This window comes from Ctenopharyngodon idella, chromosome 2, assembly GCF_019924925.1.
Source record: "Ctenopharyngodon idella isolate HZGC_01 chromosome 2, HZGC01, whole genome shotgun sequence".
Lineage (NCBI taxonomy): Eukaryota > Metazoa > Chordata > Actinopteri > Cypriniformes > Xenocyprididae > Ctenopharyngodon > Ctenopharyngodon idella.
The window spans coordinates 16,417,981-16,444,309 of record NC_067221.1 but is presented as its reverse complement, the minus strand read 5'-3'; the positions used below and the strand labels follow the sequence as shown (position 1 = coordinate 16,444,309).

General features: G+C 35.8%; 1 protein-coding gene across 1 annotated transcript; it reads right to left on the bottom strand.

The window, feature by feature from the left end:
- On the bottom strand, nt 1-26,329 carry LOC127505360 (phospholipid phosphatase-related protein type 5-like). The gene is made up of 6 exons (XM_051880843.1): nt 25,134-26,329; nt 14,836-14,968; nt 12,941-13,191; nt 9,667-9,843; nt 6,242-6,376; nt 1-1,982 (listed from the first exon to the last, which is right to left on the bottom strand). The coding sequence occupies exons 1-6, from the start codon at nt 25,335-25,337 to the stop codon at nt 1,953-1,955; spliced, it is 930 nt and encodes a 309-aa protein (XP_051736803.1). The 5' UTR covers nt 25,338-26,329; the 3' UTR covers nt 1-1,952.

The window sequence follows — 26,329 nt, the reverse complement described above, 5'->3', positions numbered from 1 at the left end:
TGAGGGTAAATATTTTATTACTGTTTGACACCTCGGGCTCAGGGAAGATCTGTGTCAGAGGACATTGATGGACCATCATCACTACTGTCCAACATAATATACAATATGGTTATAAAAACATTTCAAGCTTTTTCACAATCAGAATCCCATTCACATTTTTTGGGTTTTGGGCATCAAATCCTATTGCAAACCAAATATGAAGGAAAGTATGTATACTGTATACAACATTTTAAAAGTTTGTTAAAAAATCTCATAGGAAAAAATGAGTTACCTCATTGCTTTCATGACTGGAACATAATCTCAAACATGTATATGCATACAACACATACTGTGCCAAACTTGAGGAGGAATCACACAAATGTCATTAGAAATAACCCTGAATTAATCACAAAGCAGCTTGACAAAGCATGCCTTACAAACTCATCAGTGAGCCAGCCAAAAACTCTCTAAGTAGTTATATTCACAAGCTTTCCATGATGAAAGCATCAACTGTTGAAAACTAACAGTGGACATAAAAGCTTTGAGGGTGTTCAGTAGTACTACATGAGTGAGATAAACATGATAAATGATTTACATCATTTGGGACACTATATTTAATGTATTCAAGCATTAATTTGAAAATCAAATCTCATCACTGGCCAGTGAGAGATCAAACATATGCTCAGTATGGTGTATAAAATCAGTCTGCAGAATGTAAATTCAACCAAACACAACCTTTGATGCTACGAGGTCTGTGTGATACAATTAAAACACATACAACTGTGAAATAGCAAATGTGTCCAAACGCAAACATTGCTATATATCTGTATGAACTGACTGAGATACTCTGTTTTCCATACAATGGAGGGAGGTGCATCCCCTCTATCTTTCCATCTCCATCTCTCTCTCTCTTTGACAGGTACAGGTATTATTCCAGCTCAGTGTTTGCAAAGAAAAAAACAAAAACAAAAATGGCCTTCTCTAAGCCACTAGAGACTGCGTTCTCACAGAGGCGACATCAAGGGCAGACTCACAAATAAGCACATACACACACTGGCCACATAAAATCAAAGAAAGCAACCCTTCATACACAACCTTAGCCTATTTGGGCAAAAGCTTAAGCATCTAATCTTTTGTGAGCCCTGTAATCAATTGGAAGTCACAATTAAAGCCATCAGCTTTGCCCAAGGTGCTCTCTGCCATAATGACACCAAAATCAATCATGATTTAGGCTTATCACCTCATGCCCACATCAGCCCACTTTAAAGACTCTGTGAAATCAAAATTAGACTTTATGCTAATATATTCCTATAAGTTCTTGGAAAAACTGAGCAAAAATATTGATGACTCATCCTGTACTACACAGAGCTTGGACCAATCAGATGCTCTCTAGAATGAGCATGTCTATCTCCCCATAACATCTGCAATAACAAGTAGAAAATCATGGTTCATGACCGTAACATAACTGCTTCAAAATATGGAGAATAACATCTGATGCAACAGTGAAATAGTTTGCTGTTCTGAAAAGAAAAACTCTGTAAATGTGATGTGATATATTTTGGCAAGCAGAAAGATTTACAAAAATAATAGCATCAGAGAAAATCTCAGAAGAACCAGATTTCTTGTCAGTCAGAAACATCTTCAAACATTCTACTACGGACTCACAGTTGTAAATGTAACATCAGAATTTGTTAAACACATTTCATTGGACATCATGTTGCAATTCCAACTTCACTCCATACCCTCCGTAACACAAAAATGCTAACAGTGATATGTTTGTATAAAAATACGGATGAGACCCTACCATAACTATTTTCAAAAAAAGAGTTACAAGGAGGACAACAATTTTTTCACACACTTCAAAATAGAAGTCTAAAAGTAGCACATATCGACGTTGCACTCAAAGTAAGAAGTCGCATCAGAGAGCAGCAACATTATCCACAGCATTCTTCTGGCTAGCGGGCTTTTCATTGTCATGTTATCTCAGCATAGGTGATGGGATTCTGAAAATCAAACAAAAAAAATATAGTTTAACATTGGGTCAATTACATCACACTCATTTTTTGTCCAAATCTAATGAATAATTCAAAAACTTTCAAATGCAATTCATAGATACTATAATTTCAAAACACCTCTTCTATCCTGAGCATGTTCTTAATGTCTGAATTAAAGTATCTTTGGTGAGCATAATGCCACAAATGTCAGGTTGATACAACTGCCCTAATAACACAATTAAGAAAAAAGCCTCATAAAAAGGTGAAATTCTTACAAAGAAAACCTTATTATTAAAACCTGGTTATTAAAAATAATAGAATTATAAGAATACTTATTAAAGCATCACTGCTTATTAACTTAAGATAAAGAAAAATAAAGAAAACAAATGATATCATCCCTTATGACTGTATGTCCATATTCTCTTAAAAAATGACAAAGACGAGATAATTAATTAAATTAAATTAAAATTATGACAAGAACTTTTTGAAAAACACACTGTCAGGACTCTGGGCTGATCCGGGTCTTTTCTGTTTGTGTTTTGTGGTTGCAATGTGCTTCTAGTACATGGCTTCTCTTTGTTTTGTGTACCATGTGCTCCTTTGTTGTTTATGTCTTAGCCCCACCCACTCATTTCCTTTTTATTAGTCTATTTGCCTCACCTGTTGACTCTTTTTACTCTCTTAGTTTGCTGCCCTACTTATTTCCCTTGTATGTGCCAGATAGTTGTTTGCCTCTGTGCTCATAACATCCAGTTAATGTTTTTGTCAGGTGTCCAGTCTTGTTTTTTTGTTTTGCTCCAGGATTCTCTGCCTGTTCTGCATTCCCTTTAAGTCTACCCCTGCCTGGCTTAGTCTGCCTGATCTGGCCTTCTTGGGACCCTTAGGTTTTCTTCTCTTGACCTGGTTCTAATAGCCTGGACTGTTGGATCTCACACTTTCCCCTGCCCTGGGCCACCAAGCATACCTGCCTGTTTCCTGGATTGTCCAGTTGTCAACTTTTGCCTCTTTGTGGTCTGTGAGCAGCCTGCCCTCCAATCTGCCCATCCTCTGGTTCTGCCTGGCTCTGGCCCTTGCCTGCCCCGACATCAGTAACAGCCTACCACTTCTGTTTTTGTTTTTGTTTTTTTTGTTTTTTTTTGTTTTTTTTTCCCCCTGCTACTCAGCAACTATTTTTTTTCCAGGCTAAGGATTGTTTTTGTTCTGGCCTTCTTGGGCCAGATTTTGCTGAGTTTTGCCTTTACTATTCCTTTGCATTTGGGTTATCTCTCTGTTACTGGTCCTGACACACATTCAAGGTGTAAATATAACACTAATTACTAATAAACTGTGGTAAATATGTTAATATAGTATTTTTACTTGGTCACTCTACATTTTAGATTCCTTAAATAGCACACTACATTTTTAGATGCCTTAAAATTTGCTTGAAAATAGTATAAAGTTATAGTTTTTTTTTAAATTAGAATAAAGTATATAGTTTATATATATATATATATATATATATATATATGGTAATTGAGACTTGAGGAATGTTAACAGCTGCTTTTCACAGGTGCTTTTCTACCTCTCCATCTCACTGCAAAGTTAAAGAACTGTGCACACTTTTCTAAGGCTTTGGGAATAAGTAATAACTACCTTAAAGATTAATGATGTATCCTTGAAATAACCAAGTCTGGTGTGAGTGCTAGCCATGCATTGCAGGTGCATATGTCTTGGGCTTATACGTAATCTTGATGAACTGCCTCACAGAGCCCCTGGGCTCACCCTTATATGAATCCAAAATGAATCCTGGGAAGTCATATTGAACTATTAATCAAATATGGGCGGGACTCCTGTTGATTGTGATGAATAATGGAGTTCAAAGGCAACAATATCTGCTACCGGACTGTGGGTTCATGACCTCATGGGGACAGGCTACCTGTTGAATATTGTATGGCAGATCTGTTGAACAATGCTGTTGAATACTGAAATAATCAGCAGTGTATGTCTGATCTGTGATTTTATAATTAGCTCTCTGAGGTGTCAATGGATTGAGGATGGAAAGTGAAGTGGAAAACATTGGATTTAAAAGCCTGATTCATGCAACCTGGAAATCAACAACAACAGAAAGGTGTGCATATCTAATTCATAATTTTGGTTCAAAGGCAGAAAGTGGAAATGATAATGAATATTCAGCTGCATGTGCCTATTTTTTCTGACACTGGAAGATAAACCCACTGACTAACTCTGATCTCTTGTGACACAGATACAAGAAATTCTGGCCTGCGGCAAATGAGCCGAATGAACATACTGAAAAGAAATAATGGGATTTACTAGGGAAGAACATTTAACATTCAGAACATAATATTCAGTGTCCAAAGGCTGTTCAATGTGATGGCTGTCATCAAAAGTATTTATTCTTGAAGGAACTGAAGTGGACAGAGATTAAGTTCAGTACTCAAAAAAATAAGCTAAAAGAAAAGCTCTGTTTATCAAACAGCCATATTCCTTGTGATTTCATCTATGATCTTTGACATTTTTAAGCCCCTTTACAAAATATGTGTGTGTTTAATACCATTCAAGGTTTTATATTCATAACCATGCAGTAAGAGTTAAAAAATGTAATGCTGCAAAAACTGAAAATTGCCACAGGGAAACTCATAAGATGACCCACATAAAGCTGACATCTTGTTTTGCAAATTTTAAAGTGTGAATGAATTATCTTGTTGGAGACATATGTAAGAAGCTCATCTATATTAGAGTAAAGGACCTTTCAAACCGAGGGCAATAACTATAACGATAACTATAAAGATTAATAATCTATGAGAATAGCAAAAGTCCATGCCACAAATAATGAAAACGACACAGAGGAAAGATACTATTGGAATCACATTCAAAAGAATTTTTTTCCCAGCTGATGAACGATAAAAACTATGACAGCCAATCAGAATCCACCCGAATTTAAGAAGCTCGATTTTTAATGAATGGCTATTAATGCATCTGTTCTGACCGACACAAACATGCCATCACATGTCATCAATGTGACAGATTTTTACAGAGAGATATTCTAATCTCTTTTCCATCGCACTGTGAAAAAATTGGTCAATTTGTGCAGTGGTGGACGAAGTACACAAATCAAGTACTTGAGTTATTGAGTAAAAGTACAGATACACTAATAAAATATTACCAATAAAAGTTTTAAGTACTCCTTTCCAATTTTACTTGAGTAAAAGTACAAAAGTACTTGATTTTTAATATACTAAATTAATATTAATAAAAAGTACTGATTGATAAATGTTTGTTTTGTAATTTTATATACTTATATACTTTTACATTTTATATTATATATTTTATATAATCCTTCTGCTCAAAATACCTGGGGAAGGGGGAATAGCTGGGTCTAACATCATTATGAATTATTATAAATTGTCAAGTAGACAGCACTAGTCAGTAAAAAAGATTAGTGGATGCAGATACATAATATGTAATGTGTGTTGAAAAACAATAAAAACAGATTTTAATGCTAAATGCATAACATTTTAAAATGAAAGCTATGCAAACACAAATTTTATTAAGTCAGACTTGTAAATTCAGTAAAATAAAAAAATAAAAAATAAAAAAAAGATTCAGTTCGTTCACAAAATGTGGTGGAGTAAAAAGCATGATAAAATGCTTTGGAATGTAGTGAAGTAAAAGTTTCTTGAAATAAGTACAGAAAAATATACTTAAGTACAGTAACAAAGTAAAAATACTTTGTTACTGTCCACCTCTGGATTTGCGTTTTGGTCACATGCCCAGAGCTCCTGTTGTTACAAAAAATTACGACTTGGTGGCGTTCACGAACAGAGTTTTTTGCTAAGCGACACTGAATATAACAATCCAGAATCAGCTCTCGTCACTGTACTCTTATTTTGAATTGTCTTGTAGAGAATAGAAAAATCTGAAACGCTGTTTGAAAATGTGTAAATACTACTTGACTTCTCTGTGACAAACAGCTGTCAGAAAAGGAAAGTTGTGCAGTGCTGCTTTGTGTACAGGAGTAACCGTTGTATTTCTGCTTTTCTATAAGCGACACCTACTTCAGAGATTTTACGTTCAATCAACTAAAGACAAATCACATGTGAAAAGTGGACAGAATTTTCATGTAAAACATTTGTAATGATAAACAGGCCTTAATTCTGTTAATAATCTCATTTTGGATAGTAAACAGACACTAACTATAATAAGGCATTTTATTAATGTCTCAATTTTATTAATGATTCTAGTGTACATGAAGGCTTGAGGTTGAATACCTGGGATGCTATGTATTTCTCCATGGTGTGCTCCATCCTGGGCTGAGTGATCATGGGACCACTGGACACACTCTCCTCCGGCGGTATCTCATCCAGTAAGGGCTTCCCTTTGAAATTTTTCACCACACACACCACCTAACACAAGAACGCCCATAGGGAAAAGGAAGGAAAGAGAGAAAAGAGGGAAGTTTTACACCTCTGAAAGGCTTTTTGTAGCACACATACACATGTATGGCTCTTCTCAAGCTGTAAATGATGATTTATGTAAGTCTTAAAAGGGCAAAAATGCTCGCATGACTTGTTGCCCAAAGTAAAAAGGCTCTGTGCTCTTTCGAGAGAGAGGAAACATGCGAGTCCATGTCCTGGAGGAGATTCATCCATTATCGGACCAAAATGAGTACTTTCAATGAGACACTACAGGCAATGCTCTGCTAGAATGCAGCATAACGCAAGAGAGGGTTTCAGCGGAGGACATCTCAGGGCATTCTCATTCCCGGAGCCATAAGTTGAACTAAACAGATGGAGGAATTAATTTTCTGTGCTGTGTGTGCTGCCCTTACCATTTACAAAACCGTACAGCAGCACTGAACAATTTTGTCCAATTTTACTTAGGTAATGTCACTAAGGTAGCACTGTCCTCTTGGCTAATATAGCTGTGATTTTATCACAACAAAAAGAATGGCTTATGATAGTATTAGAATTATCAGAACTGGTTGAAAATGATATCAGTAATGTTTTGTACCATATGCCACTAAAAGTGATTAGGAATTTATAGATGTCATGCCGCTACTTTTTTTTGTAAAGAAAACTTAAGTAAATACTCAATTACTGCCAGTTACATTGATACGCCATTAGTGTTCATAAGTGAGTCAATGTATCATTCACTGAATTGATTTGTTCAAAAAACTGATTCATGTAACTGAAATTCATGAAAACATATAACTGGCTGCATCCGAAAGCCAAGCACGGATTAACACACCTATCCTGAGGTAGACCCTGAGGGGGGGAGGTCAGACACAGACAAGCTGCGGGGGGCCCTGTCAGCACAACACACCCCCACACCAAAGGCCCTACATGTAATGTACGATCACATGGAGAGGAGTTTTGAATACCAGTGAAGCAACGTAACTGACATTGGTAGGTCCATTGATGCATGGCAAATGAAGTATGTCCGGACTAAATTCATACTACTCACATTCATACTATTTTAACCGGTCGCAAAGTAAGTACTTGTTCAAAATAAGTACCTACTCAAGAGAGTATGCGATTTCGGATGCTGTCTTTAAGAATGAGTCATTGAATCATTCACTCCAATTCAGATTCAAACTCAGATTCAGTGAGGAATTAAACAAGTGACTGTCTTTATGGGTGAGTCATTGAATAATTTACTCAGTCAATTAATTCAAAACACTAATTAAAAACCGAAATAAGCGAATATATATTTATATGTGAATCATTAAATCATTCACTCTGGAACTCTGGAGCACTAATTCATTCAGGAATCAAACACCACTACTGTGTATTACCTAGAGACGTTCTGCTTTGCCTTACTCCTGGTAATATTCAGAACAAAACAGCCCTCTTGTGTGTATGGCACTGCTTAAATATTTTATTATTCTGACACAAATAAAAGGTAAAAATCTGAACTATTCTCATGTCGTGACAATGTCAACAGGAAAAAACAAAACAAAAAAAACATTATTGAGCCCTGAGCTGAACTCCATTGCAAAACAAACTGCTAGGGAAGGAAAACAGACATTAGAAAGCATACTACAATGCATTTACTTGAGCACAAGCTGTTGTTCCCCACTACTGCCTCCTTTCTGATGATGTGATGTTTAAGAGATTTGATCTGACCATGACTTTGATGTCTATATTCACCTTCCTCCCTGCACCCCCTCCCCCAACCCACCCTAACAGCAGAAATAGGTCAGTGCATATCTCATACAGTATGACTAAAGCACCACAAAATATAAAACATTCACGCTTCCACAAACTCACTCGCAATGCTGTTATGCCTAATGTGAGGAAAGCACGCATGAGCTCATGTGTGACCTTCCTCTAAAGCTCACAATGAGTTTCTCATCTTCACTGTGCACTCTTCAAACAAAAGTGTGCCCAGCACAGTACAAACTGTTGTGTTTTGTTAAAGAGGAAGCCACACATGTGCCCTATCCTGTGGCCTGACCTAATTACCTAGCCATATGTCACATTTCTTCTTGAGTGTAACATTACTTTATGAATCATCAAATTTTTTCATATAAATAACGCACATATAGTTTTTAATGTATTTCTTGCTTTTACTGAGAAATATAACAGAAATATTTTCTCTTAGTATGTAGGCATATGCAGTGTGTGTGATGTTCAAAAGTCTGCATAAGATCAGTAGTTTGCTGCTATGTGACTTATTTACATTTCAGATAGCTTGAAGGCAACTCAGTGCCGCAGATCCCTCCAAACTGTATGTAAAGATTTGATGTGTACTGTAAAAATTTGTGCTCAGTAAGGCACTATCAATAAAAGTCTGAGGCATTTAAATTGGATTTTGAAGAGAAGCTTGCGTTTCTGTTAAAGTACTACTAAAATATTCAGTATAATAATGATTGTTGTTTATAATTTGTCTAAATCAGGTGTCTTCAAACTTTTTGATGCCCACTTTTCCAACACCGCTTAGAAACGTTTGCCTGATTACAGTACATACAGTAACATAAGACCAGATTAAAAAGGAGTTGCAATGAAACTTTTGCTTTTGCTGTTCCCCAACACATTATTTGAAACAGTTTTTATTTTATTGTGTCACATTTTTGGTGACTTCATAGGCACTTAGATTTGTGCATTTAGTAATATAACCTTTAGATAACATAATTTGCATGTTTTATCAATCACAAAATACAAAAATGCAAAAGGAACAACATTGCATAATACTATTTTCACATTATTTTGTACTACTGTTCAAAAGTTTGGGGTCAATAAGATGTTTTTTTCAACATTGATAATAATAATGTTTCTTGAGCAGCAAATCAGCATATTAGCTTTATCATCACAGGAATAAATTACTTTTTAAAATATTATTCAAATAGAAAACAGTTATTTTGAATTATAATAATATTTCACAATATTACTGTTTTACTGTATTTTGTTCATCACGATTTGTTAGGCATGATCATTTGAGCATAAGAGACTTCTCCCAAAAACATAAAAAAAAAAAAAAAAATCTTACCGACCCCATACTTTTGAACGGTAGTGTATAATCTACAGTGCTATAACTAAACATAATATTAATAAAAGGAATTCACAAATAAGAACAAACAGTTCATTAGAAACACTCAGTACTTGTGTATTTAAATATCAACTATTTATATACACATATGCATTTAAAAATGAGCTGAATTTGTATCAGTGTATGTTCTCAAATGTGACCTCACCATAAAGACGGCGATGGCTCCACCGATGATGAAGCCAGCAATGACATCAGACCAGTGGTTGCGGTACTCGACCACTCGATTAATCCCAGTTAGGAAGGCCAGACACATAAGCCCCAGAGAGAGCACCGGCTTGGCCAGCCGTGTCCCTTTGGCCTTCACCGAGCATGTGATGTACATCTGAGGAAGAACAGAGCACTCTGTAATACATCTTCATTCTAACCACTGTGTAAACGCTTTTCATAGTTCATTCATTCCCTGTTCACGTGTGGATATGTTTGTCTGAATATACACAGGTTTCCTTTTAACTGTTTAAACATTGGCTTTCACACTAACAAACTGCACTCTAATATGCACCAATTACTCAGTGAACGCAAACATTTGAATGTGTTTGATGCTGCCGACATCTAGGTGCTCTTAAAATTTAATTCATTTGCATGGTTCAGCTACATTGTTTCACTTATCCAAGACATTGGCATTGACTGGAAGGGTGGCATTTGAAGGCTAGTCTGGTATTTGAAGAAAACCTGCATTCCTTTAGTCTAGAATCAAGCACTAGGGGAAAGAGGGAAGGTGGACAAAGGCAGGGTGGGGGGTGTTCTTGAATTCATCTCACTGGTTTGATCAAGTACAACTCCTAATGTTTTGAACAGAGAGCACCAGTGGCATTCAGACAGACGTTATTCTACCAAGCTTCCATTTAACTGTTCCTGTGGAAGCTCACGTATTAAAATTCTGGCCAATACGATAAGTCGATAAATTGGCGATATTAGAATTCTATACTATTTTGTCTAAATAGATTTAAAATACAACACAAAGAAACTCAAATGAATCAATTTAAATGCTGCAAATGAATAGTCTTTAAAACAGTACAGTGTAACATTTAGATTAGCTAAAGATTACAAATTATTTGTGTTTTTTCGATATTAACTTCATGAGTGTTAGACAATCTAAATCTAAAAAAGTTGGTTATTATACGATATTACAGATTTTTTATTTATTTATCAGTATCGGTTGATATCGGACAATTAAATATCCAATATCCACCAATATTGATATATATTAAAAAAAAAAATCTGTAATATTGTATGATAACCAATATGGTGCTAATAATTCTGTCATTATATACTTACCTCATTCTAAAATCTCATGCTGGTATTTTTTCAGTGGAAAACAAAAGTAGATATTTTTGAAGATTTGTTTCATAGAACTTGTCATTTTGGTGTCAAATATTAAAGCAAAATAGATGCAAACTTTGTCAGAGTTATGGTGTATTTTAAAGCTTGTGAATTTGTACTTTTGTGCTACACTGGACAAAGATAACAGCAAATGGGATTGAAATGAGAATGAGTGAGTAAATAGTGGCAGAATTTAGATTTTCTGGTAAAGTTTCATTTTAAGATTCTATCACAGGGAGGCAAAGCGAGGTGATTAAGTAATAGAGCAGCCCTTAGGCATGGCAGATCTATTGATTTTCCTCTTCTCTTCTAACTCTATGACACAATGCCATTTGGATATGACAGATGAAAGTTTTTGTGTCTATAGGGAAGTTATTCATTTTATTATTGTCATAGGAACCATTAAATGAATCTCCTAGAAGGCCAATTTGGGCTTCTTACCATCTGCCTTGACGCTGTTAGCATTTAAACGTGCCGACTCGGAATGTAAACCATTTCTGATTTATTTAATGACTGGAGTTCATGCAGAGTAATTTATTTGATTAGTATGATTAAGTTTTAAAGGTTGCTAGGTAAAATATGCACTTACATCATTCTTTTTTATTTATTTATTTCTGTCTTAAAGGCCCACTGAAGTGTCTTGGAACACGCAGCATTATTCAATGTGTTGATGTAATTTCAACTGAAACAGGAAGACAGAGCGGGATATATCGAACAGCCCCGCCCCTTTTTAAAATAGCCAGTAGCGTTTTGTTTATATCACAGCTCAGCCAGAGCCGCTAAACTCTGTAAAACTGCAATTTCTTCCTAATGTCTAACTGTTTCTCCTCCTAATCTCCTCTATATCACTTTAAAATATAGCATTCTGTGCAGAATTCAAATGGATCTGATACGTTTTGTGGTCTGCGGCGACTCGTGCATGTGATCAACTCTGTGCTCTCGTGTCTCTGGACCGGAGCAGATTGTGCTAGCGCTGCGGCGGTTCAAGTGACACTAACTCGAAAACGGACTTCATTCGCAACAATGGAAAGCATATTTACATTGTCTGAATCGTTCCCTATCCTCTATATAGTGCACTATGTGCCATTCACCATGTATAAACTAGTCAATGTGTGAACAAATGACTGATTTCAGCCGCAACTTCAGCATCTGTTTATAGTGTAGGAGGGGGCGGGACTTCAGATTCTAGAGAGCATTTGATTGGAAAGAAGATTTGATGAGAAGCTGAAGTGCGCAGTGATGTCATGAAAATCTGTGATCCATTTTAGCGGAAGTGAGAGACTGTAAGTTTTGAATGCTTATATCTCCTAAATTCGAATCTTGTCATTGTTTTGGAACACACCAGCTTATTCATAACCTAACATATTAATCCTAAAAGCTAAAGAACTTAAATTTTGATTTCAGGGGGACTTTAAAGACTTTCTGGCAAAGCACAAAAATGTGACGTTTGCTGTGTACACTAACTTGTGACAATGCTTAACGTCTAATGGACCTGACTGCGATGCAGATGCATTTCTACAAAGCACTGAGAAAGCATTAAATCTCACAGGTCACTCCAGATGTTAACATCATCAAAAATCAGATAAAAAGGCAAAGTAACTTAAAAAACTACAGAGAACTGATGGAAAATGAAAATCAATTTTCTGTGGCCAAAAGCTGAGACAGTCCTTGTAGCTTTTAGACTTCAAGAAAAAAAATGGAAAATGGCTTTTTATGCTTTTTAAAAAGGGGTACCATTTTTGAAAAACATGTTATGAAGCTCAATTCATGCCTGGATCAATACCATAATATGGATAAAAAGTTTCTCTCATCAGAAGCTGAAGGGGTGTTAGAGCAAAATCCTTTTATGCTCTGTCTAAAATCATAAATATGACGAGAATTTTACTTTTCTCTGAGCTCCACTTATAATTTTTTGCTGAGTTAACTTCTACATAAACAGAATACAACTGATTCCAAACAAAAATTTAATCTATTTAGCTGTAGAAAACCAGATAACTATTTGTCATTCTGGCAAAAATAATTAATACTGACCAGTTTATTAACTTTACTAACCCATCCTTTTCTATTGTGTACTGTATGTGTACAAAGGGTTTACTCACAGCAACATAAAGAGCAGCATAAACACTGATGGCCGCCTCTTTGGATGGAAAGGATTTGCGAGCACGCAAGACATCATCCTCATTGCCTGTGCAGGCTTCTTGTTGGTTGATGAAGCGCACCACCTGTTGGCACCCCAGTGCTGTGTAGTTGGGTTTGCACACCGTCAGGAAGTATGGAGACAGATTTCCTGTTACCACCTGCCCGGCATTTACAAAGATGTCTGTGGCAAAGAGGCCAAAAGCGTACACACCTGGAGGAACACAAAGACTGTTTTATCCAGAGGCAAATCAAGGATTTCAGTCTTACGTAAGGAATTTACACTACCGTTCGAAAGTTTGGGGTCGATAAGATTTTATAATGTTTATGAAAGAAGTCTTTTATGCTCATCAAGGCTGCATTCATTTGATCAAATATAAAATAAAAAGTAAAATATTATTTATGTTTGAAATACCTGTTTTGTATTTTAATATATAATTTATTCCTGTAATGGCAAAGCTGAATTTTCAGCATCATTACTGCAGTCTTCAGTGTCACATGATCCTTCAGAAATCATTCTAATATGCTGATTTGCTGCTCAAGAAACGTTTATTATTATTATCAATGTTAAAAACAGTTGTGCTGCTTAATATTTTTGTGGAAACCATGATACATTTTTTTTTTTAGGATTCTTTGATGAATAGAAAGGTCAAAAGAACAGCATTTATTTGAAATAAAAATATTTTATAACACTATAAATGTCTTTACTGTCACTTTTGATCATTTAATGCATCCTTTCTGAATAAAAGTATTAATTTCTTAAAAAAAAAAAAAAAAAATGTTCTGACCCCAAACTTTTGAACAGAAGTGTGAATACGGGTCAGGGGGATGATTAATTACACATTATTAATCACACTAAATGAACATGTTAAATAGACAGCCCCAATATAAATACCTCACAAAAGCAATGACAATGACTTCTGTTGTTTGCCTGTAATGCCTCCTAAACAAATCCTGAAAAGCTCAATGATGCCAAACTGTAATCACATCATGGAAAACGACAGCCCATTCAGCGCTGGGTGAGTCTACAGCTTTTTTACAAACCAGAATATTGGGCATGAATGCAGAGGCATGGGACTCAAATCTTAATGTAAGCGTGGGCAGCTTTGTCACATTGAATGTTGTCTATGAGCAAAGCTTGGAGAAGCAGCAGACTGAAACTAGTTTACAATGAGTGCTACTGCTGTCAGTTTACTCACAGCTCCTCCGTCTGCCCCCACATTAACGTGCTTATTCATTATGCTCCAGAGGACTCCATTTTTAACCAGAAACCTAAAGTGGCACAGCACTGAATTTCAGCTGAGATGTTCTTACAACAAAATTCAAGCGTAATCATATGGTTCGTAAAACCACATGATTGCACACTTAGATGAGAAGCGAGAGGAGCAACAGACAAGCCTGTAAATTTACTGTACTGGAAACAGAAACTATAATGCAGAAACTATAATGCACATATAAGTAGGGACATAAATGTAAAATATATTTGCTTAATTTTGTAAGATTATATGAATATAATGAAGATACTAAATTAAATATATTGTGGAGGAGGGTATGCTTCCCTTTTAGTGTTTGCTGGAGTTATGGGAGATAATATCTAGTCTGGTGTGATTTCATGATTTCAGGGAAAGGAACATCCCATAGTTTTCCCCTTCAACTCCTCTTGCAGAAGAAATATTATAAATAATTTAAGAGAATGCTTTGTCATGTACCATGAGCGTCTGCCCCGCACGAGAAACTTTCAAGTACTGTATGTGTGCCTGACATCTCGATTTGCCTTTTCTTTTGCTGTAGGCGCGAATGCAAAAGTCTAAATCTACATTTGTCCTAATTAGTGCCGCTCCAGCTTGTGAAGACATACCAAGAAAGCGAAATGTCCTTCTGACCAGAGGGTTGAGGTAACAACAGTCGCCCATCACAATGATCTTCTCTCGGTTGTCTAGATCCTCAGAGACATACTGCAGCAAGAAGAGCACGGATTCTGTCACTGTAATCTGCAGATAAAACCAAAAATCAAACAAGGCTTTTAATGGCACATTTCGTTTGTAGACTCTCTCTCTCTCTTCTCTCTTTTTTGCTTTTTCCTTGATCTTTACTTAGATCTAAGATGTAAATGAAGCTAAAATCTAATTCTCGGCTTGAAGGCAAAATCAAGAAAACAGGCTGTATTTCGGCTATTTGTAACACTGGAAGAAGCATAAAGACCAATTCATGAACACAATAGAAATGATTAGAGGTCTGATTTCCTGCTGGCCAGATGCCAGTTCCCAGCAAGGTCTTGAACTTGATTTTGCCAAACTGGCAGGGAACACCAGGGTCAAAGGAAGTATGGAAGAAAAAAAAACCCCTCACAATTAGTGCTGGATAGGTTTGAAGGAAAAGAGCTGTAGAAGGCCGTTGATGTATGAAAAAGTTAGAATGTCTGTCATATAAAACAATCTAAATCTCTATATTAGTTGGCATGTATTTTGACAGTCTTGGAAAAATTATAAAATGTTAGAAGTCGGGTTGCTAACACAAAGGGCTTCAGTCCAATTTATGGGAAACCCAGAATCTTTTGCATGCCTTGCTTCAAAGAACAAGCATTGAGCTCTATGCAGTCAACTTTGCATCTAAGTTTGTGATTTTCACATATGATTTTGTCTCAAATTATAATAATTTTGCCTCTAACCTAATAAATCCTGAGTCGCCCAGGTGGAAAGTACACTTCCATAATATCCTTAAAGTGCTCTATTTTCGCGCACTAATTTTGTACTTAATACACTAAAAATTCTTCTTTAGTACTTCTTAAGATAATCTTAAGAACATCTAAGTGTACTCAAATGTGCTATTTTGAGACACCATGAATATGAACAAAAATGTGCTTTTAACATACTATCTCTGTATTTAAAAAAATGTATTTAGTTACCACTTTTAGTACACTTTTAGTACACTTCCCTATTGTGACATATATCAGAGTAAAATGGCTTCTCAAACAAAAACAAAAAAAAATGGACAGGACTTGATTTTGTCCATAAGGAATTGATTGGTTCATTGGATGGTTGTGTTTTGCTGAGTGACAGGTTGCCCCGTCTTTGCACCAGTCATCAGAGAAGAGACACCTTTTAGGGGTAAATTAGGAAAATATGTCTCTTTGAGGGAACCGTCACAGTGACAAGCTGTTGTACCCCTACTAAAGGTCAAATTTGTACACATTTTTTTTTACTGAGATTGTGCCCAAAGGAAGGTGAAACTAGTTGAACCTAGTGGTGCCTCAGGTCTTAAGCCTTCTTCAGACTGTCAGTCCAAATCTGATTTTTGTGCATATCTGATTGGAATCCGATCATTTATAGCAAGTCTGAACAGCAAAAAAAAAAAAAAAAAAAAAATCACATGAAATCTGATTTTTACAAATACATTTCAAGCTGCTTTCATATGTGGTTTGAAATCCAATTCAAATCTCCTTCCTGGAAATCTGTTTCAGTCTGACCGCTCTGATCGGATTTCGCATAACTTTTCTGACTATATGTCACTTTCTCATGCCAAGTAAAATGTAAACACGTCAGATGTCATTGCAGAAACAAGCTTGCATTGTGTTGTTGTCAATGTGCAGGTCACGCAGAAAATTATATAATAGAGGAGACATCTCTGTGGTCCAGTGATGAGGTGTCTTCACTTCTTTCACTGTGTGGCAGAGATGGCAGCACGGAATAAAGCCGCTCATGCCAGCCTCCGTTTCTGCCGCTGCTTCATTAGACACAGTAGTAGGAGTAGTCCAGCGCCGTGACTACACTTTATTGTCATATCCTATTGCAAACCCCTCCATGTTGTTTTTGGCGTAGTTCTACCAACGCAACGTCATTGCCATGAAAACCAATGCAGACGTTCGAGAAAACGAAAGACAGCCACAGGACACGCATATCGGATCTGAACAGTTACGATACACAGTGTGGACTGTCAATCATTTAGATCAGATTCCAATCGGATACACAAATAATCGGATTTGGACTGACCTTTTTATACTCTCTGATTAAGTAACTCATTAACTAAAAACAATAGTTGTTTTGCTAAGCCATGTTCGTCGAGCCCTTTTCCCCTGCGACTTCAACACCAGAATGTTTTTTATTGTAACCTTGCAGCCTCACAAAATACTAGACAGGTTACTCATTTGCAACTTTGTTTCACGTCACAACTAACCAGTTCACAGCATGTGAAGAGTTCAGCTGCATCAGAGCCTGGCACCCTTATTCCAGTACTTTTACCATTGTGAAAAATCACAGGAAGTGACAGGTGAACTTGTGAACTCTTGTGCTAAACTCAACAGTGCAGCAAACTCCAGGTTACAACGACAGTAATATCTCTATATTAGCACGGCTGAGCAAGCTTTTGAAGTGGGAACTCTATGCCAAGAGTCTGAGGATATATCACTTTGACATCACTTGTTAGTACTGCAGTATGAATCGCTACTATTTATTGATTACAACCGAGGTATGTACAATAAGCTCAGAAAGATAAATTGCATTTATTAAATGTAAAAACTTTGAATTCAAAAGTTAGAGGCTTCATATAAATTATGCGTGGTGGTTGAGTCTTTCTCTAAGACGGATATTACAGAATGACATATTTGTTATTTTTGTTTACTTCACTTTCATGACATATTCCTTTAGATCGTCAACAGAAAATAATCCATAAGATGGCAAATTCTGAGATTGATGAATGTACATGTTTTCATAATTAACTATAAATAAGGTCTGATCTGTCAATGAACAAAGAACGACAAATCCTTTCATGGCTTCTACAAAAGGAATTCATATATCTTAAACAAATGCAATTCAGGACAGTGAATGTAGATTGGCATGACTCACTGTTCACTTCTAATAGACATCATGGCATCCTGGCCCATAAATGTCACACAGCCAAGCCTGATGAGTGAGAGTGTTCCTCTAACTGTCATATGGGTCGACCAAGAATTCTTTAATTTATTTTTTATTTGTTTTCATATTCATATTTAATATGAAGAATCTGAGATGCAGCCCAAAGGAAGAATTCTATGTATCTGCCTTCTGCCTCCAACTACACTGTAAAACCTAACAGTGATATGTACTAAATAAAATTGAGTTCATTGCACTTAAATATTACCGAAAGTTATGTGGACACAATAACTGAAACAGAACTCAAACTGAATGAGTTATAGAAAATTATAATTCCCAGCATAATAATTGTATAATTAAGTGATTTATTAAGTGATGATTGAGCATTAGTAATGAACACCTGCTGTTAACAAGCAGAATCACTGAAGAACAGAGAAACACAAACTAAAACTGACTTCCAGCCACAGCTTTGGATGAAATCAACTGAAGATAAAAGAAGACATTAAATCTCTCAAGAGATCTGTTTGATTTCTCTCCTAGCAGAGGAGTATTAAACAACTCCACAAACAGCATTATGTTATTACTAACCAGATTAATTTTATTTCTGTCATACATCTACAGAAGTTCTTATGAGAATTAACAGAGGTTTAAACGTTGATGATTTACTGTTTTGTTTAAAGTCACCATGATTGAGATTAGCGGTTGCTTTATTTGGGCTCTTGACCCTTGACTTTTCCACATTAGTTTTTTTCTGGTTGTTGTAACTGAGTGTTTATAAAACTCATTTGTTATGGCACAAAAGCCTAGAAAATGTATGATCAGGTGTTGATGGATAAGAATTGATGATGTTCATCATTTAGTGTCCTGATTCACTGTTCTCATTCAGAGTCTAGTCTCTGATTAAATGGATGATATATTCTTTGTTTTCTTGATTATAGTGAAACTGTGATTCTACAGTTTACGGGACAGCAGAGTTGTGGCAATCAGACTTTACAGACAGTTTTCATCTATGGCATCACTCAGACTCATACAAACATCAAGAATCAGCATATGAATCTCAACAATGGCGACCATTAAAAAATTATTCATGCTGCAATGCATGCTGGGTACTAGCATAGTACAAAACTCATCCATTGGCTCCCAGCATGCATTGCATCATGAATAAATAATACGGGTGAATTGTCTACTTTATTCTTACTATTTGCTTTTACTTATGCTGTTTTTGTTATGACTTTAATTGCTTGTTTTGTGATGTTCAGAGGTTTATCTGAATAATTTGTTAATTGTCACCATTGTTGAGGTTCATATGCTGATTCTTGATATCTGTGTGAGTCAGTATTGTACCATAGAGGTTTTTAAACTCTAATTGTCACTACAAAGGAACTTACACTGAAAAATCACAGGTCTACTATAATGAATCATTCACATTTTTTACATCGCCTGTTTAATCAGAGATTATGCAGTGGAAAAGATCAGCAAATCAAACCACTAAACAATGATTTTCCTCATTATCTACACCTTATCTTATTTTCTTTTGGCTTTTGTGCCATAACAAATGTGTTTTACAAACACATGGTTAAGCAGTCAAAAAAAAAAAAAAAAACTTGTGTTATTAAGTCAAGGGTCAAGAGCCCAATAAATCAACTGCTGATCTCTGTCATGGTGACCTTAAACAAAACTCAATCATCAACTTCTAAACCTCTTTTAATTCTCAATAACATAAGTTATAAGTGAAGCTAGTAATGATGTTTGTGAAGTTGTTTAATCCTCTGCTGAGATCTTGGGGGATTTAATGTCTTCTTTTATCTTCAGTTGATTTAATTTAAGGCTGTGCTGAAGTCAGTTGTCTTCTTGTTTCTCTTTTCTTCAGTGAATCTGCTTGTTAACAGCAGGTGTTCAGGACTAATGCTCAATCATCACTTAATCGATTAATCACTTAATTACTTAACAGCAACGTATATCTTTTTTAGTGAACTCATAACTATTTGTTTCTTAACTTAAATTAATTAACGTAATCGGTTTCATCAAATGTAATGAGTTACCTTAACTTATTGGATTTTACTTTGTGTGTGCTATTGTGAGCTGGCACTAACTGCAAGCACTCTTAGTTCATTTAAAGTTTGTAATTTCACTGGTTTTACTCAATATAGTGAAGTTTCAGCTATATAAAGTCTTTAAATGCAGTGTAAAGTTTAATTGTATATTAAGAAATATCCTTGTTTTAGCGGAATCAATTAAAATAAGTTCAGAGTACTCATAACTATTGGGTTTTTTTAACTTAACTGAATTGAGGTAATCGGTTTCATCAAATGAAATGAGTTATCTTAACTTGTTGGGTTTTACAGTGTACACATGGCCTAGTGTTACGTTCCACGTATGTTTTGTATTTTGTTTGTTTCCTCCCTATCTTTTGTCATCTATCCATCGAGTTGTTTAGGTTGATCTTATTGGACGGGAAAACCAGCAATCATCCTGGTGATGTCATGACGTTCTGACGTCATGACCAGCGTTCTGCCAATCGGCGGGTTGCTGATCGTTTAAAGGGCTTTGGCAGCGTTCCACCTGCAGTGAGTGTTTGGGCTTCGGACCTCACTCACCTTTGTCGAGCCAGAAGCAGTCAGCCAACCTACGTGTCTACGTGAACTGTTCACTTAGTCTGTGGTTTACTGAGACAGCATTTCTGTGAGTTGTTTGATGCACTCGTGTAATAGTTAATCTGATGGAGTTAGAGCGTGATACAAGTTTCACATGTTCATTGTATGTGCGCATTCGTATGCTGGTGTGAAGTCGTTATCTGTTAACCACTTGATTCGGTCTTGATTGGCAAATAATGATCCCTTTGTTATGTACAGCCCTACTCAGTGTTAATCTCAACCTCACTGACAACTGTTAATTCCGTAGTGCGTGATGGCTCAAACTGGTAGCTAGTAATTTATGTTAGTTAGAGTGTGGGTGTTCGCCTCCATTGTATTTTTGGTTATTTATGTAGTAAGTTTAGTTAAGGCGTTGTATACGCCGAAGTTTTCGGTTTTGTTTCTACATCTTATTTTTGGTAGTTAGTTTAGGGGCGTGGGCGTTAGTTAATGGGGTTTTGTTTTGATTATTTCTTTTGTTTAGCGACACCCTCGTTTTCTCTTACTTTTGAGTTCATGTTTTTCTTGTATTGTCCAATTTCTCCCATGTAAATAAACATCGGGTTATTTCTGCAACCATTGTTGTCTGGTCTGCTCTCCCTCACACTGCAACAGCTGCATCTCACCTAAATGTTGCGTTCATTCCACTTAACATCTTTAAGCTCGTAACACCTAGTAAAGACAATATCCTCTTTTATCGGGTGTTCAATGACTTTAAAAAAAAATTACGTTTCAACTACAACACAACTGTGAGAAGATTTACTGTTTAAGTAATGCAGAAATCAGGGTGCTTTCCCAAAATTGTGTGTGCTCTAGAAAACCACCTCTGAGCCCACTTGAAAGGGTTGTATAAAGGTGCAGTCACATTACATTAGCGAAATTTTGACAAAAAAGGCCTACTGTCAATAGTGTAGTCATGTGTGAAGTCACACAGAAGTCACTTTTAAACAAAGCGTTCTGTTGGTCAACATGGCAAATTCACGTGAGCATTTTGAACCCATTGCAAAATTTTCACCTTCACATGGAAATCACGATTGTGTGGATTCCTATTAAAACGACTGAATTTCGCCAAGGAAAATTTTGTGAAAAATGGTAACAATGACCAGACTTTAAGGCAGGACTTTTCAAACAAGGGTTTGGGGACCTCCAAAGGGCTAGAACTGTTAGGGAAAAAGTTCTGAGAAAAATTTTATAAAAAAATAATATAAATAAATATATGAAAATTAATAATATTAAATAAGTTTGACCATCACAAATGATTATTCTAAAAATGATAAAAATCCAAAAACAAATAAAACCTAACAGAAAGTAAATATTTTCTAGATATAAGATCATCTTCATATTTGAGCATCCATGGCATCAAAAAATTTGGGTGCAATTATTATGAAGCAATTCATCCTACTTTATAATCCATCCTAATATATAGTTTGCATCTTTGCATGCTTTAGGTCACAATTATAAGGCATTTCTCATAGTTGCATGTTTCCCAGAGGCAGTGGGAGAAGTGGAATCATACTCTGGTTGCAACCAAGTAAAAGCCTCAAGGGCAGTTCAAGCTTTGGAAAGTGTTCAAGTTAAGTTTCAGTTATTTGTGGGTGGTCATATTGAAATTGGGGAGAGTAGTGTGAGTCGAACCCTATAATAACAGTTAAAACCCTCTGTCTGGCAGGTTTTTGCCATTTAAAACTGAAGGTACAAAAGTAAAAGCACACTGAAAAATGATGGTGGCTTTAGCAGCATATACGTACAGTATAAGCGCTCTGAAAGCACATATAACCACTACATAATACAAGAGATGTTTGGTTGTTTGGTTTCAAAGCGTTTATATATGCTGACTTGCTAAAGCCACCATCATTTTTCAGTGTGCCTTTGTACCTTCCCAGTTTTAAATGGCAGTTTTGATGATGCCTGAGACACCACCAGTCGGTATACACACGCTGTATCACAAGTGCCACAGCAACCAACTGTATGTTTGTTAAGTGCTTCTTCAAATACAGAGCTGACTTCGTTCAAACTTGACTTAGGCCAAAATTCTGTAACTCTATAGTACATGTAGTTAATTAATAGTACTCAGTACTTATTTGAGTAATTACAATGTAACTACGGCACTGTAAAATAAAGTGTAACCAAAAATTGTCCTCAATCAATCATCCTCATTTCGTTCCAAATTCATATGACGTTTTTCTTTTATCAAACTTTGTTAACAAAGTAATAATTATGACACAAGTCAAAATTGTGATAAAAAAAATTATGAGATAAAAGCATAGTTATCACAAAAACTCAAAATTATGAGATAAAAAGTATAAAGCATTAAAGCATACATTTAAATTTTTATGTCATAATCAAACTTCTCTCATAATTATGATTAATATGTCATAATTTAAACTTTTTATCTCCGAATTATAACAGCTCACTAAATGGGAAGATTGTAGCAACTTCAATTTCAGTTTTTTTCCCCTCACACAAAGCTATCGTATAAATTCAGAAAGAGCACATGAGTAATTGACTACTTTTATGATACTTTTATAGTGATTTTGTATTTGAAACTTAAAAGCTCCAGTCAGCATTAATTATAATTTCATGGCTAAATGACTTACAGTTTCTTCAAAATTTCTCCATTTGTATTCCACAGAAGAAAGAAAATCACATAGTTTGAAACAACATGAGGATAAGTACTGCTGCATAAAAGTCTCAGATACTGTAAACTTATCAGTTGTCTTGTCAGAATAGCCAAGTTCAGCATGCCAGCAATATTTGGGACAAACACTGTAGCCTTGCACTTTTAGAACCTGTAGGGTTGATAGCTGACCTTTACTGTCCACCTCAGAGCACGCCTGAGACCACATCGAAGTTTTCACTCCACACTTGGCTCAAAAGTGATGCTTTTAGCAAATGGTTGATAATAATAGTCATTTGGGGGTGAATTTGCGTGGCCTTAATATAAGACCATGCAGAGTGTTCTTAGATCGATTGAGCAAATCCATTGGAATTCTTATGAGAGATGAAAGCAGGGAGGCTCTGCAGTGATCCTGGTGCTCTTTAATTGATCCTCGGAGCTGCCAATATCTTGCTCATCATAAATTCTCTTTTAATATACTGTAGGCACACAGAGCTAGAGTCTGGAGCCAAAAAAATGACTCTCAAAGACAGATTCCAACATTCAGTGTGGGCAACCTAGCAAACATTAAGCAATGTCAACACTGCAGATGCAGGCTTTTCAACTTACTGATCTCTTTTATTAGGCCTAAGCACCGATGGTGTGAGGACCCTCTTGGAATTGCTCTGCTTATATTTCAATTGTTTCGCCAACACAACAATAAGATTAAATAAACACTTTGTCTTAAGTCTCCTTCTCAGACAGAATAATCTTGTGTCACCTCTAGAGTTTCTTAAGAGATCTCAACAGTGTAACAAACTTTGTTTAGAAAAAAAAGTTAGATTTAAAAGTCAAATTAAGGCTCAATTAAACATCAAAGATTTTATGATAAAAAATGTCGATTTAAAGTGTTGATTGTTGATTTGATGTTGATTTAAAGGGATAGTTCACCCAAAAATGAAAATTCTGTCATCATTTACTCACTCTGATGTAGTTCCAAACCTTTGTTCTTCTGAACACAAAAGAATATATTCGGAAGAATGTCAGTAACCAAACAGATCTCACCCCCCATTTACTACCATAGTAGGAAAAAATAATTACTATGGTAGTCAATGGGGTGGCGGATCTGTTTGGTTACTGACATTCTTCCAAATATCTTCTTTTGTGTTCAGCAGAACAAAGAAATTCATTCAGGTTTGTAACTATTGAGGGTGACTAAATGATGACAGAATTTTCATTTTTGGGTGAACTATCCCTTTAATTAACTCCTACTAAGTGTCAACATTTGTTTTGTTTCTATTTTTGAACTGTAATACTGTGAAATATTGCAATTTAAAATAGCTGTTTATATTTTAATATATTTTAAAATGTCATTTACTTCTGTGATGGCAATGTAGATTTTTTTTTTGCAGCCATTACTCCAGTCTTCAGTGTCACATGATCCTTCAGAAATCATTCTAATATGCTGATTTGATGCTCAAGAAACATTTCTTATTATTATCGATGTTGAATATTTTTGTGGAGACAGTGATACCTTTTTTATTTTCAGGATTCTCTGATTAACAGAACAGCATTTATTTGAAATATGTATTTTGTGACCTTATAGGCATGTCTTGACATTATAAATTGTAACAATTTAATGCATCCTTGATTCATTTCTTTTTAAAATACTTACTGACCCCAAATTTTATACACTGACCCACCATGAAAGGTGCAAAAATACACTGTTAGGCTGTAATCAGAAACCACACTAGATAATTCATTTGCAATATTCATAATCAAACATACATAATTGATGTGTAAAGCATTTCATTCTGAACTTACATTGATGGTTTCATAAATATCTGTACATCCAGTTACATAATAGGCCACATTCTTATGTGTATAATTATTTTTCTTTAAATTAATATGTTGTCCTTACTAGTTTGCAGGCTGGCTGACTCAGTACTATGAGACTCTATCCAACAGGACATTTTAACTATCTCTAAAATTCACAAACTGATTGACATTACGCTATTATATAAATAAAGATCTTGCCAAGAACTGCTAGTTCTAAACTCCTCCTTCAACACATACTCACCACAAGTGCAGGAACCCCTGCGACCACCGCGTACAGGATAGCTGGCGGGATCGCGCCGGACTCCTCTGGTCCGAGATAGGGCTTCGTATAGGCATTATCATGACAGAAAAATCCCTGGATGTGCACGTTGAAAGTATCGGTGTACTCAAAGTAGTATGCCAGCATGACAGTCCCTGCCATGATCACCAACTGAAAGTAAAGCATTGTCGATAAGGGTCATACAGATTCTGGGAAATAAGTGAAGGTTCTTCGGCTTCGTCTCCTACGATAGCATTGGCATGATTTCCTCTTATTCCATTATCACTCCTAGTAAATCCGCCAGAAATAGTAGCGCATTGTGTCAGTGACGGTCAGGGCGCTGTAAAGTGCGTTGTAGTCTATGAGAATGAATTGGGTTAGAGCTCGCGCAGACTGGCCAGCTGCACGGGCTGTAGGCGTGCCTCACTTTAATAAGTGATGGGATGCCTGCAAAAAAATGCACTTGAACTGTTTTATCTCAAGTTATTATATATTATCGAGTCCTTCGTGCGGTTTTATGTTCCCAAATATTTCATACTTGGAGTCTTGCTAATGCTGATTAGCATAAGGAATTGTCAATCAAGTTTCTCTTCATTAACAATGTGGTCAAATACGAAGAGCACCTTACATTTGCAAAGTCTCTAAACAGAAATTCTAAAATAATATATAAAATAAATAATTAAATTGGGTAAAACATTCTGCAACCCTTTGGTTGATAGATCAATTAAACACAATTAACTGATATTGTCTTTCTTCAAGATATTTCATTTGCATACTGTTGATGGATGAATGTAGAAAAGTAAAGGCTTCGATGTATTTTTGAAGACTTATGAGGAACTGAGCGCTGCTGCCCTCTTGTGAATGTACAACGTTAGACTTTGACAAATATGTATCACTTTCACTTTATAAAAAAAAAAAAAAAAAAAAAAAAAAACCTTAATCTATTAAATAAAAATGTAAATTGTAAATGTGCCTATTAAAGTTTTGTTTGCGCAGCTTATTCCTCACAGTAATGCCAGAGCTTGTTGTGTTTTGTATTGACACCTACTGGTCTGGATGCTTTAAATTTTGTTTACCGCATGCTGCTACTTAATAGCGAATTTGTTTATTTTTCTTTTTGTCTGATGTGTTTCATACTACACTCATCTGAACTTTTGGATTCAGTCAACAATAATTTC

Coding starts and splice junctions, on each gene's coding strand:
- LOC127505360 (XM_051880843.1), bottom strand. CDS start 25,337: ATGCTTTACTTTCAGTTGGTGATCATGGCAGGGACTGTCATGCTGGCA. Junction 14,969..25,133: donor CAGGGGTTCCTGCACTTGTG/GTGAGTATGTGT, acceptor TTTTATCTGCAG/ATTACAGTGACAGAATCCGT. Junction 13,192..14,835: donor AAGGACATTTCGCTTTCTTG/GTATGTCTTCAC, acceptor GTGTTCCTCCAG/GTGTGTACGCTTTTGGCCTC.